Source organism: Agelaius tricolor, unplaced genomic scaffold, assembly GCF_023055355.1.
Source record: "Agelaius tricolor isolate 1412-34295 unplaced genomic scaffold, bAgeTri1.0.p SCAF_3, whole genome shotgun sequence".
NCBI classification, from domain to species: domain Eukaryota; kingdom Metazoa; phylum Chordata; class Aves; order Passeriformes; family Icteridae; genus Agelaius; species Agelaius tricolor.
In genome coordinates this window covers 30,599,728-30,612,715 of record NW_027269263.1, presented here as the reverse complement: position 1 = coordinate 30,612,715, position 12,988 = coordinate 30,599,728, and the positions used below count along the sequence as shown (strand labels likewise).

At 36.6% G+C, this 12,988-nt stretch overlaps 1 protein-coding gene across 9 annotated transcripts in view; it reads right to left on the bottom strand.

Annotated features, from left to right (window-relative positions):
• The window catches only part of PPFIA2 (PTPRF interacting protein alpha 2), a 287,260-nt gene that overhangs the window by 15,443 nt on the left and 258,829 nt on the right, over positions 1-12,988 (bottom strand). For all 9 annotated transcript variants that reach the window (XM_071423345.1, XM_071423347.1, XM_071423346.1 and 6 more), the window contains 2 exons: positions 4,584-4,665; positions 704-904 (listed from right to left, as the gene is read on the bottom strand). In XM_071423345.1, coding sequence (XP_071279446.1) covers positions 704-904; positions 4,584-4,665 — 283 coding nt within the window. The remainder of the gene's footprint in view (positions 1-703; positions 905-4,583; positions 4,666-12,988) is intronic.

The following is a 12,988-nucleotide window of genomic DNA, read 5'->3' as shown; positions in this document are numbered from 1 at the left end:
TCATTCTTACTCTCCCCTGATCTACTTCCTTGCTCTTTTTGATATATTCCCCTTCCTTTTCAGACTTGTATCTCTGTGTATCTTTACTTGCTTCCCTCCTTTCTGCCACCACTTTCTCTTCCTCACTGAATGCACAGGCTCTGCTTCCACTTTCCAGATGCTCCCCTCACACTTCCAATCACTGCTTCTCTTAAAAGCATGAAGAACCTAAAGCCAGCTCATTTGTATTAGATAACGTTTGAAAGGGTGCAAAAAGAGGGAATGGGAAAAAGACTCAAAAGAGCTGTGTTACTACATGACCTCTCCCAACACCTGCCTCCCCTCCACCCTAAAAAAAGAAATAAAGAAAGAGAACAAACAAACAAAAAAGAGAAACGCAATCTGATTAGGGTGGTAAAGATGATTTGAAGAAAGAGAAAGGCAAAAATAAGGGCAAAATTACAAATAAGATGCTTGATACCGGTTTGGATAACATCAAGGATAATCAAAACAATGACTTAAAAAAAAAAGAATATCTGATAAAAGAAAAGCATCAGCAATCAACAATCAAGGAAATGATGAACAGGTAGTTCTGAGTCTTTATTAGACAGTTCACTGATTGTAAAGTGTGTGTTATCATAGAGCCACTCTGGTGCTACAAAAATTTTTCTGCAGACACCTGTAGGGTGAAGCAGGAAGAAAAAGTTAGCTGAACATGACTCACTGTTCTGGATGTTGGAGGTGCTGATGGACTTGTCAATGATACCATCTCCTGGATTGCTAATCGGAGCTTTAGGCGATGGAGAGGATTGCTGATTCCAATTTCTCTCTGAATCTCAGTGTCGGACAAAGCAGACATGATAGCTCCGCTCTTCACGTTGGCACGGCAGGCAGCGACGTACCAGGCTGGCATCCCTAGCCAGAGCTGCCAAGAGAAGGGACATTTCATCCAAAGCACTGCTTCATCTCCCAAATGAAATTACAATCATAGAATATCCTCAGCTGGAAGGGACCCACTGGCACAATCAAGTCCAGCTCTTGGCTCTGCACAGAACAGCCTCAAGGATCACATCATGTGCCAAGAGTGTTGTCCAAAAGCTTCTTAAACTGTCAGACTTGGTGTCATGACCACTAATAACCAATTAATTAATGACCAATAACAAACAATTAATTTGTCAGGACACCTATCAGTCTGAATAAGCATGGTAACACACACAAATAAATATGAATATCATGGTCTCTAACAGAACAAAATTGTTTCAGAACCTTTGAAATTGCCATGATTTCATGTGAATTCTTTTTGCTTTTACTGTAATCAGAACTTTAAAGCAAGGCACGCTTTGAATTATTTTTAGAGCTGCCTCCATCCCCTGGGCTACTCCTTTCCCAAGTTTTAATGACCAAGTACTGGCACAAGTCAATGTTACTGCCTATCTGATAAGATTATGTACAGAAAATCATTTAAGATGAATTAAGTAATTTTTTCACTTTTGCACTAAAATTTGGTTTTCTCTTTTTTAACATGGTGTATCCAAGATGCACAATCTTACATTTCTCAGCTTTTATCTTCTCAGTAGAAATTAACCAAGCCGAGTTCAAATAATCAAGGACAGACTTTACAGTAAATATGGGAACTGGTGTCTGGTGTCACATCCCAGCTAGGAATACTGGTTAGTAGGTGCAGAAAATGGGAGCAGAGCTCCATCACCTATGGATTTAGAAGATATATGCTTTTACTCTCCTTATGTTAGTCTTACTAGCCTAAGCCAGGAACAGCCCCTTTCTTCACCACTTATTCTCTCCTTGTTAAAGGACCTACTGAGTGTGAATTACTCTTGTTTTTCTTAGCTTTCTCATTTCATGCTGCCTCATTAATATGAATGTCAGTGTCTACAGCTCTTTTTTCCCAAAGGAGGTAATTTCATATCACACATGGTGTGAAGTACATTATGCTTAGCAAAGCCTGTGAGAAGAACATAAGCAGGGAATGCCATAATCACTGAGATTTTAGGGATAACATAATGGAAAACAAATGCACCTAGCTCTGTGCATATCAAATAGGCCATCAGAATTAGCTGATTCCATTGGCTGTCTTTTGTTTTTTCTCTTAATAAAGGATTACTAAAAGAGGACACAAGGTCAAGGAAATGAAGAAATTCACCAAAAAATCTGGAAAGCGGTGATGAATTGAAAGGATTTTCATTTCATTTGACACAGTTGGGGGAAGAAGTGTGTGGTTCTTAAGAGGTTTATACTTTATCTGGGAAATATTTCCATAAAAGACAGCTGTTAGATCACTTTTATGTCACAGGGAAAACAGACTTGACTGTCAAGTGCAGAAGGCTCAGTCAGGCTTTGAGTCCTGAAGAATCACAGAGGTTGAGACATGACTGCATTGTTTGAGTAAGTCCTTCCCACAGATGGGATTAGACACTACCATCCATCCAGTGCTAGTCTGAACCTAAAAACATGATCTGATTCCAACAAACTGTTACAAAATACAAAGTTTCATGAAAGAAAAAAAAAAAAAAACAAAAACCAAAAATAAGGTAGATAACACCCAGCTGCACTTAAATGGCCATGAAAAAACCATGCATAGCTTTAAAATGTATTTCATCACCTCATTTATTTTAATATTAATTTTTTTCACACATACACTTGGAAAGCTGAAAAGCATAAACACTGGGAATTATTCACCCTGCAGAAATAAACTGTCTGCTGCTCATGAGGTAAATTATTTCTTTAACAAAATAAGTAAATTCTTTAAAAAAATAGCTGCCTAGCAGAAAACGATGTTACATGAAAAGTCTCTCAAAAGAGAAGTCAGAAATCATTCTAGACAGAGAACTCAGATATTGAGAGCAATATACTTTTCCAGAATTAAGAAAACACAAAATTCTTAAATTGTTTCTCAACTATGTCTGTGCTACATACAAACAACAAGAATAAATGCTAAGGCTGAAAAGCCCTATGAAGTTTGAAAATTTCATAATATACTTCTAAATTGTGAGTATTTTTCTCCTTTAATATTTGCTTTATTCTGTAGTTGAAGTGACACATATTTTTCTTTAGGAGAGTATGAAATGTACTGATGCTCACAGAATAAACACACTAGTCCCATCCTTATATATTTTTGTCATCAGTTTTCAATCTGAACTGACTACTGTGACATAAACTTCCTGTTGAGCTCTCCTGTGCTACTGTCATCATATTCCCCAAGAACTTCACAGATCCTGATTTCTCTTTACAGCCCCTCTCTTAGACAGTGGGAAGCATATCCTATTTTTCAGGAAAGAATCAAGGAGAAAAAAAAGTAGGGCTTAACTTGTCAAAAACTGCTTGAAACTTCAGATCTCCTTGAAATATGAGGGTATTGGTATGCAGAAATTACAGACTTTTTTTTGCAGGTCTCTAGCAAATCAGCCTTTACTGTGATACTAAATATTTCTGACTGATATAAATCTGGTTACAGAACTCCTGAAGTCATATGACAAAGCAAAGTAGTGGCCAAATAAAGGATTGTTCCATATTAACAGAGATTTTTTGGGAATGAGGATATAATCCTGTTTTCAAAGATCATATACAAATGCTTGCATTGACTTTCTGCAGTTTTCATTTTGTATTTTTCATTAGGTACCCTCAGCAATTCCAATGTGAAGCTGAAATTTTGTGGACACTAGCTGCTTTCATTTCTCATCTTTCATTTATTCACTAGCAAATTTCTGTTAAAGGTTTGGAGAGGGATCTCTTTTTCCTATTGCAGGGGAAAACTTTTACAAAGTCTAACTGATGATCAATGGATGGTAGCTAGAGCAGGCAGGAGAAAAGTTGTGAATAGGTAGAGATGCTTGGTATAGTAAGGAATAGACTTGTTCTTTGAGCCAACAAAGAGTTTGTATCTGCACTGAAGTGTTTCAGCCTTGCTAAATAAAAGTGACTGTGGATTTGTATAAGAACATTCTTACTTTCTGCAGCCTTCTCCCCTCAGCATCTGTGTATGTTTTTTTTGAGCAGTTCCTTCACCTAAAACATTCATTGATTACTTTGTCAAAATTGATGACAGCTCTGGTGAATGTTTTTTTCTTCTTGATTTCCAAAACCCATTCATTTAAGTCCTCCAAAGTACTAAAGGACAGCTCTCTGCACATTGGAGTTCAGATATGAAGGCACTGCCTATCAAAGCAGGGGATTTCAACCTGGGTCTCCCACACTGCAGGTGAAAATGTGAGTGGAACTCTTTTTTTCCCATTATGTTTTTAAAATGCAGAAAGCTACAAATTCTTCACATTTATTTAAAGTTAGTAAATCATTCTACAAAAAATATCTGTGGAGTTCCTAGACATTTAGAGACTGAGTAATTCAATGATTTAAAAACCTTGGGATTCAAGCGCATTTCTGGTCCTTATCCCACTGTGTAAATCTGTCTTACTTTTTTCAGCTCTAGTCTCTAATTTACACCATCCTGTGTCAAAGCCCACGTAGTGCTGATGGCACAGTGCACAGTGGGAGAGGAAGAGGCTGTAACAGTCTCTTTTAAGATTTGTCAGGACACAGAAGCAATCCACAAATGTGACTCACATTTTCAAGTTATGGCCAACACTTACCTCCAGCCAGGCAACCACTGTTGGTCCATCCCACTGTGCAAAAGGCAAACCTTTCCTCCGAGCCTCTTCCAGAAGTTCATGTCTAAAAATGGATCAAGAAATGGTAAATATGTGCAGTTATGTGTTGGGACAAAAAGATGCAACTCTGCCTTTTTGTGAAGGGTAATAACAGTGAAGCACAATGACAGGCATAGAAAAAGCACAGAACACACCAGTTAACAATACAGCTCTTTCTCCTGTTGAACGTACTCTCAATCTATTCCCAATTCTTCATTTTTTCTGACATCCTTTGAAACATCTAACATACAAAAGGCAAGGTTTCTGTGTCTTCTTTAGCCGAAGCAATAAAAAATCAGTATACCCTATAATAAAGGGGTATTCAAAACAGACATTGCTGAAGAGAAAACTGAGGGACTCCTGAGACTAACTTCTCTGATTTTGTAATGGCTCAGTAAGGCCCAGAAGTGGCAACTTCTAGAGATGAACTAAGCATGGATGAAATGCAACTGGATGTGAGAGGTGTTTGTGTTTGAAACACTAAGCCAGCTGTACCAGCTATGTACAGTGCTAGGGCCTGTGCAGTACAGCTATTCTGTACCTTAAATGTGCCATCTCTGACACATTAAGAGGTGATTGTATCTTTGGTAGTTCCATGTTTGGATATTTTTATTTATTATATATAAAATAATTCTGTATGGTTTACTGATGTATTTTTTATAATTATAGAATTGATGTGATTTCTCAATTTTACATATATATATAGATGTCTGTCTATTGAGTTGATCAAATACCAATCCAGCTCCTGTATCTGCAGTTTTTCTGGACTAAAACTGGTGTATATGTAAAACATCATTCTCAAAGCCTAACTGATACTTTTAATATGGCTGTATTAAATATTTGGTATAGTTACATATAAACTAGTCAGCTAGACTACCAGGAAAATGCTCTATATTAAAAACATTCAGCTGTTTCACCAGACATTTCCACTGTGGTGATGGTGTAGAAAAAGCAGTCCTTCAAATGTCTTTTTTTCTGGTATTTAACATGTTTTCAGCTGCCTCCCACTGAGCAAACCACAAAAGAATGCTCTCTGCAACAAGCTGTAGTGAAAAACAAATTAGACAAGGGACTATGCTAATGTAGTATTAAAATTTGCTTACATTCCCAAATAACAAGAAAATCTTGGAATTATGACTTCAATTTTTTTCTGTCCTCCTTTATTACTACAGCCTTTGTGGTTCAGTTATCCCTTGACAATTTGTCACTGCCTCAGCAGCCTTTCAAATATATGTACTATAAAATCACAGCAGATAAAAACAATGGAGTGATCTTACTTGTAAGGAGTAGTCCTTTGGGGATTTTTGCATTGCCAAGGGGCCACACTGAGTGAATTTGGCTTTAGCAGAAAACAGAACTCAAATAATAGATTTTGCATACAGGTTTAAATCCCTGGCTCTGAATATTTATGGAAAGCAAGCTGCTTTATTTTCTGAGCTTATGCTGTAGTAATACTTAACATTACAAATACTTGACAGCATTACTGAAATTGATACAGCTTCTCCTCCCACGCAGCCTTTGCAGCAGACCTTTCCTTTGTCACTGGGATATCCCAAGCCACTGTGGAGCAATCCTTGATTTCTGTTAAAGCATAACCCTCAGTAAAACAACTAGTTGTTCTCTGGGTCCACGAACACCCTGTTACCTTCAGCAGCTGATGGGGATGCAGGAATGCCATATTCCCAGGGAGATAAGTAGTAAATGCCTATGAAAGGTATTCACCTGCCTGCTTAGGAGAGCAGAATTAAGGCATGGCCAGACTTGTACACATCCCAGCTACCTGTGGATTTAGGTTGCTGCCTTCCCTCAGGGTTGGTTCTGCTGGTGGTACAGTGGTGCTGTCCCTCCCACAGATGCTACAACAGGACTGCAGGTCTCCTGCTGCTACTAGGTCTCAGAGCTGGCATGGCCATCCTTAGGGAGACACAAGCTTTCAGGAATGCCCCTTTTGGTGTCCCATGGCAGAGCACGGGCTGCACAAAACCCTGTACAATGTGCTCCTTCCCTACAACCAGCCCAAGCCTGGGGAGGAGCCCTTTCTGCAGCTGGGAGTCCATCCCTGGAGGAACCTGATCCCACAGTTTCTTTGATCTGAGCTATTCTCTTCAATCATCCCAGCTGAAAGAGCAGGGCTGGTTAACATGTTAAGTAGAAAATGAGATCATGCCTTTGAGGGTCACTGGCCTTCCTTGCTTGTGTTGGTCTCCTGCTCCAAGCAAGAAAGCAGCAGCACCTGGACTACAAGGAGGTGGGAAGGGAGTCTGGGCCTCTTGAATTTGGTGTTAAACCTCTGTGTGGCTTCAGGAACTGAGATGCCTGAAGAAGAGGCATTGGCATTTCAAGGTCTCACTTCCATGAAAAACTCAGTTCCTTTATACTGGAATTACAAAGCACATATTTCTAGGGAGTCTTCTGTGACTTTGCAACATCTGTACAGCCTGAGGCTCGGTGTGGAGGCTTACAGTCATTCCAGTGATTCTCAAACCAATACATTCTCCCAGAGTGGGAAAGCACTTCTGTTACTTCAGAGGCAGTCTGGCTCACAGAGCAAAAGGAAAATAGAGCTGTGGTTACTGATTTCAGCTCAAGAAAATGAGGATAGGCCAGAAATGAGATGCCATAAATATATGTGGGTGTATATATATACATATATATATATATATGTGCTATAGCCAAAGCCTTTAGTTTGATAAATGTAATCCAAATGGTCTTTGCATGTAGAAGGAAATTGCTCTGAATTGAAAATACTTTTAGCATAAAGATAAAAATCCTGTACTCAGACATGCACATGAATTATAGCCATCATAAGGGTTGTGCCTCCCTCATCGATGCAGAAGGATAGTAAAAGGACTTTTATAACATTTTCTTGCCTTAAAAAGAATTTAATGCTTAAAAACTTATGATTTCTTCCTCAGATGATTCTTATAAACAGCACTGCAATATTAAAGTTAATGGAAATTATAATTTACTTTTGGAACATTAGTTTTTGACTGCTTCTTAATACAAACTAGGAGATCTGTGAAACCTGAACCTTCAAGCCTTCAAACCTGAACCTTTATGAGCCAAACCTAAACTCAGAATTTCTATTTTTCAACTAAGAGATACATTCTTAAGTTTGCAGTCAGTGAAAACCCTAATGAATGGTGTGTCTGGGGTTTTTTTTGGTCATATGAACCAGCACTATAGAAAAAAAAATCCACTCTTTCATTAAGTTAAAAGTATCATGTAGGAAAAAATATGCATTGTTTTTACCAATTGTGCAAGTCACCTGAAAAATGAATCCAGTGACCTGCCTGTTTTGGAATAGAAAACAATATTTTAGAATGGACAAGATGTTGTCTACAATTGTCCTTATGGGATAGTCACTGGCTTCCTGAAAACAGAAGAACCCCAAAGCAAAATATTGGTAACTGCAGTTCAATTTTCCTTGCAAACACATACAACTGATGACAGGAGGAAGAAGGGACAAATGCCCTAGAGCTTATCACTCCCTCTTCCCTTCATTACAAATACAGCGTTTGGGAGATCATGAAAAGCATTATACAGACAATCCAACTTGGAAGGTTCTTCTCAGGGGAACTGGGGATTTTCCCCTCCTCAGACTTTGTCAGAAGAGTACTCCATGTTACAATGTGTCCGTGTTGCATTGGTGAGGAGGAAGGGGATTAAAATGCAATTATTTCCATGCTTGCTTAGGTTTTTGGCAGCATATGAAAACAAGGAAAAATTGACATTAATTAGGCATTACTAGAAATTACATTATTTTGAAGATAGGGGTTTAAACCACTTACTACCACTGTAATGAATTCCAAATTAAAGCCATATTTTAAAATATAACATTATTACTGCTAAAGAACAAAATCTTCTTCCTGGAGATATTATGGGAGTAACTGGAATATGCTATTTAAAATATATCATTACTCTGAGCCTGGTTTTGTAAAGTCTGGAAATTCCATGAACATCAACTGTTTAACATCAATCCAACATTGAGAAATACTTTGGGTGTTTTAGGGAGCGCCACGTAAAGTGGCCTGTTTTCACATTTTTATCAAAGACAGTAAGGAAAAGTCATATAATGTCAACTTGTGTTGTGAAGCTGTGTGTTGGAGAAGCAGAGTTGCTTTCCTAGCACTGACTTCTGATGTTTAATCCTCCCCAAAATAACTTGCTAAGGACACTGTTAACACTGGGCCATTTGCCTCAGCACCACTCATCCACGAGCCAGGTACAACAAACTGCCCAGATCAACCTAAAAACCTGAGAGCACAACTTTCTCATAGCAGGGGACTGACTTCTGAATGCTTCAGTAATCCCTTGGAGAGGAGAAGTACATGGAAGCAATAGGAAGGCAGAAAAAAGTGAATGAAATTATGTTACTATGCTGCAAATCTACTTCATATGTATTCCCTCGTACCAAGGAAATTCTAGCTCTGTATCAGCAGCTGTCATCAATTCATTGCATAAAGCCCAATGAACTTTATTAAAAACATTAATAATCTTTAAATAGAACATGTGTAGGATGTTAATGCTATCTTGACTTAAAGTGTGTCATTCAGTGGCATTCAATTTTCTTCATGGACACAAGGCTGCCTCCCATGAAGCAAACAAGCAAAGACAGCTCAGGATTTCTAACACACATAAAGCAAACACTCTGTGCAATACACGACACCCAGACATTGTCTTGATGAAATGTAAACAATACTTCAACACAGACCTCCATATTTCTGCAAGTAATAGGATTTACTCTGATATCTAATAGTGTTCATGTGAAAAGACCTCAGGGATATTATACTGCATAAAATATATAATGTCTCTTAATTAAAACATAATCATAAATGTGAGATAAATTGACAAGGAGTCACAGTGAAGTCAAGAGCCAGATCATGTTTGTAAAACACAAGCAGAATTGATTTAAAAATTTGGCTAATGGGTAATTTAGCTTGTGAAATGGCCTTTAATCACAGACATTTTCTCAAACACAAAACAGATTGAGGTTTTTACCTAGCAGGTCCTCTGACTATGAACTGACATTATTATGGTTATTGCTATCACCAATATTAAAATGTTTCATTTATGACAAAGTACTGCATATGATAGGTTTCTAGAAGAGAACCAGACAGAAAAGACAGACCAAATATCTTGCATTTATCTGAGTAATCCTATGATTTCAAGGTAAGATTAAACACATCTGCCGCTTGAAATCTAACATACATTCAAAGTCTGAAAAAAACAGGAGACAGGATTTCTAATGAATTAAACTGGAATTAGATTTTATCCTTTCTATTGTCATTTGCCAACTATTTAAGACATGCCAGAATCCTGTAACTCAGGACATTGCATGAAAAAATAAAAGTTGAATTTGTATAAGTTAATAATATCTAATAAAAATATCAAGTTACATTTTCTATATATAGAAACATTTTCTATAGAAACATTTTCAAGATACATTTTCTACATATACTTGTACTTTCTGCAAGACTATAAATGGATTTAAAGTAGGAAGTGGAGTGGGAGGTTGGGGAGAGACTCAAGAGTTCTTATTGCCACACAATGCAGATTTAATTTAATCTGAAAGGATCCAACTGACTTAAAGACTGCACTAATTAAAAAGTATGCCAGATCCTGTTTGAACTGTGACACTTAAGTGATCTGGATTTTAAATTACTGGAAACCCTTGTTCTCCTTTCTGATATCAAATATCAGGTCAGATTGGAAACAATGGACAAAATTCAATCTCCAATATTTTACAAAATGTTCTATATTCAACTTTAAGGAGTTTTCAGAAAAAAAATGACTGAAATACAGAAATCAAGATGGAAGTAATAAACAGAATGTTTTTAAATCTATAAAATAAGGAAGTATAATTTCCACAGTCTTCCAGCTTAGAGAATAATAGTGCTGTGGATATTCCATGTTAGGAATACATTTAAGCTGTATGCAAACTGAAGGGCAGCATTTTTTTTTTCTGAAGATATTTATTAGGCTAAGTGAAGCACATTCAGGAATGGATAAGACAAACCCTGACAAATAGATCTTCAGAGGGCAATTATTAAAAAGCAAATAAAACTATGAAATGAGCAGACTTGCATAATACACAGTCTTTCAATCTTGTGTGTATTGTACTACATCAGAGACCCTCAGTGGTCCCAGGCTGATCAAATGTTATCAAATCTGTTTTTATAAAGCAATTTCATAATCACATATTATAAATCAATGTGGTAACCCTTGTTCAAAATTAAGTTTTGTACCCTTACACCTACTGAAATTTCCTCCTTAAGTCTGCAAATTCTTATTCAAGAAGAAATAACATTTCTACAATAGATCAAAGAAGAGATGAAGATTTTAAACTTGATACCAGGTTAATTGCTAAAACCAAAACAAAGAAGAAAATGAACTGGTGAAAGAGAAAACAGTAAAATTATATGCACAAATAAAATATTTTTGCATATATGTTTGCTTTGAAACAACAACAGTGTTCAAACAGAAAAAAATTTTGTGTAGTGTGTGAGTCTTTTGTGATTCAATTAAACAGAATTCATGCCTTATCAGCATTTGTTAAACCCATAATTTTTCCACTGACTTTAACTCTCAAATGTCTTTGTGATTCTGGACTTTAGACCTCCCAAAATGTGTTTATTAAAAAAAAAAAAAGACAGAAATTATCTCCAAGTCGTTAACTCATTCTGTCAAACACTTCAGGAGCAAGTCCTGATCTAAATTTGTGTATGGTTTCAAGGTTTTCAGTTATTCTGAGTACTTTGAAAGCTTTCATTTTTTTTGCATGGATTCAGTTTCAGTTTTCTGAATGGATTTGTTACATAAGATTCACGGAAAAACAAAAAAAAGTAGGAATAAAACATAGAAAATAAACATGGTGCTGAAGATTAATATGTTCAGCAACCATGGCATTTTAACTTACCCAGATATGCTTTTCATGAGATGAAGAGAGATGAATGGAAAAAAAAAGCACATAAATGTTAATGAACATATAGTAGTCCATAAAAAAAATAAATAGTATGATAGATAAAATAATATAACCATTATAACTACAGAAATCTTTGTAACTGATCTTTCAATGCTTTAGAAAACTTAAGTGCTCTTGTGAGGAGCAGATTAAATTGTCAAAATGAGACTTTCATTAAACTCATGGTGGCTGTTTATTAGGAACCACTCAGCACAGCACATCTTCCATCAACCATACATATTCATGCCAAAGATCTGTAAACACAGCAAATGTGGAGTAGGTTTTCAAATCAAAGCTTTTTGCTTAGATTTGAATAATTTCATAAGGGTAATTTGTGTAACCCTAAAAATCTTGAAAATCCCAAACCTGTGGATTTAACCAAATTACCACCGACACACAGTAAAATTGAGTGGGCTACATACCAAGGTTTACTTTTCTATGTGCACTTTAACAATATTTTAGCAAAATATATCAAAGTAATCAAAAATGACCTAGACTTGGTTATAAAATTTTATAGTTAATGTGAATGAGGTATGTTTTAATTTCAGCAGTCAGTCTAACACCATATCAGTAGCAACACTGGTATGAATGATTTGCCCTCTAGGTAACCTATTATTGCCAATATAATAGATACAGTATATGGAGGAGAAAGTAGGATTGCTGCAGTCATTGCTCATAATAAACATTCTACATCATCCATTAGTTGCCATCATAAAAAAGAAAATTATAGGCCTGAATGAAACCCAGACACCACAAAATATTACATTTCTATTGACAAATTATTTACAGAGTTCTAGAAATGCTTGGTAGATATAGTTATAATAAATGTGAGATGAAAAACCTTTTCTGTGTTTAACTAAGAAGAGGTTGCAGACATTTCAGTCAGTTCAGAAGGGCATTGTTTTTGAGGACTTCAGTTTTGCTTTCATGTGTGCAAGATCAGCAAAACAGCTGGGAGAGAGCAGAGAAAGTGCAACACAGAAAAGTAGATGGAAACAAATGACAAATTTATACGCAAGAAGTTTAAGACAGGAAGGTGAAGGAAGGGAAGGACAACAAAGGCATATAATATAAGTAAAGTACTAGGGAGCTATTAAAAAAATGACCAAATCTGATGAAAGTAGCATGAGAATTGAATATGCATTGATGATTCATTCTCATTTTCTACTGAGCTAATTGCAAAGACTGATGTGATCACCTTCGCTGAAAAAGCTTTGAATTTTGAGCCTTCTGCAGTATATTGAAGCAGAACTGCTGTTTCTTACATTTTCCACTGAGTACTCCTTTAGCTGTGTGTAGAGAGAAACAGGGGGATTGATTGGAATGCAAGTAATTTTCTTGTAGTTTTAATGAGCTGGCAGTTTGCAGTCACTTGGGGACAATT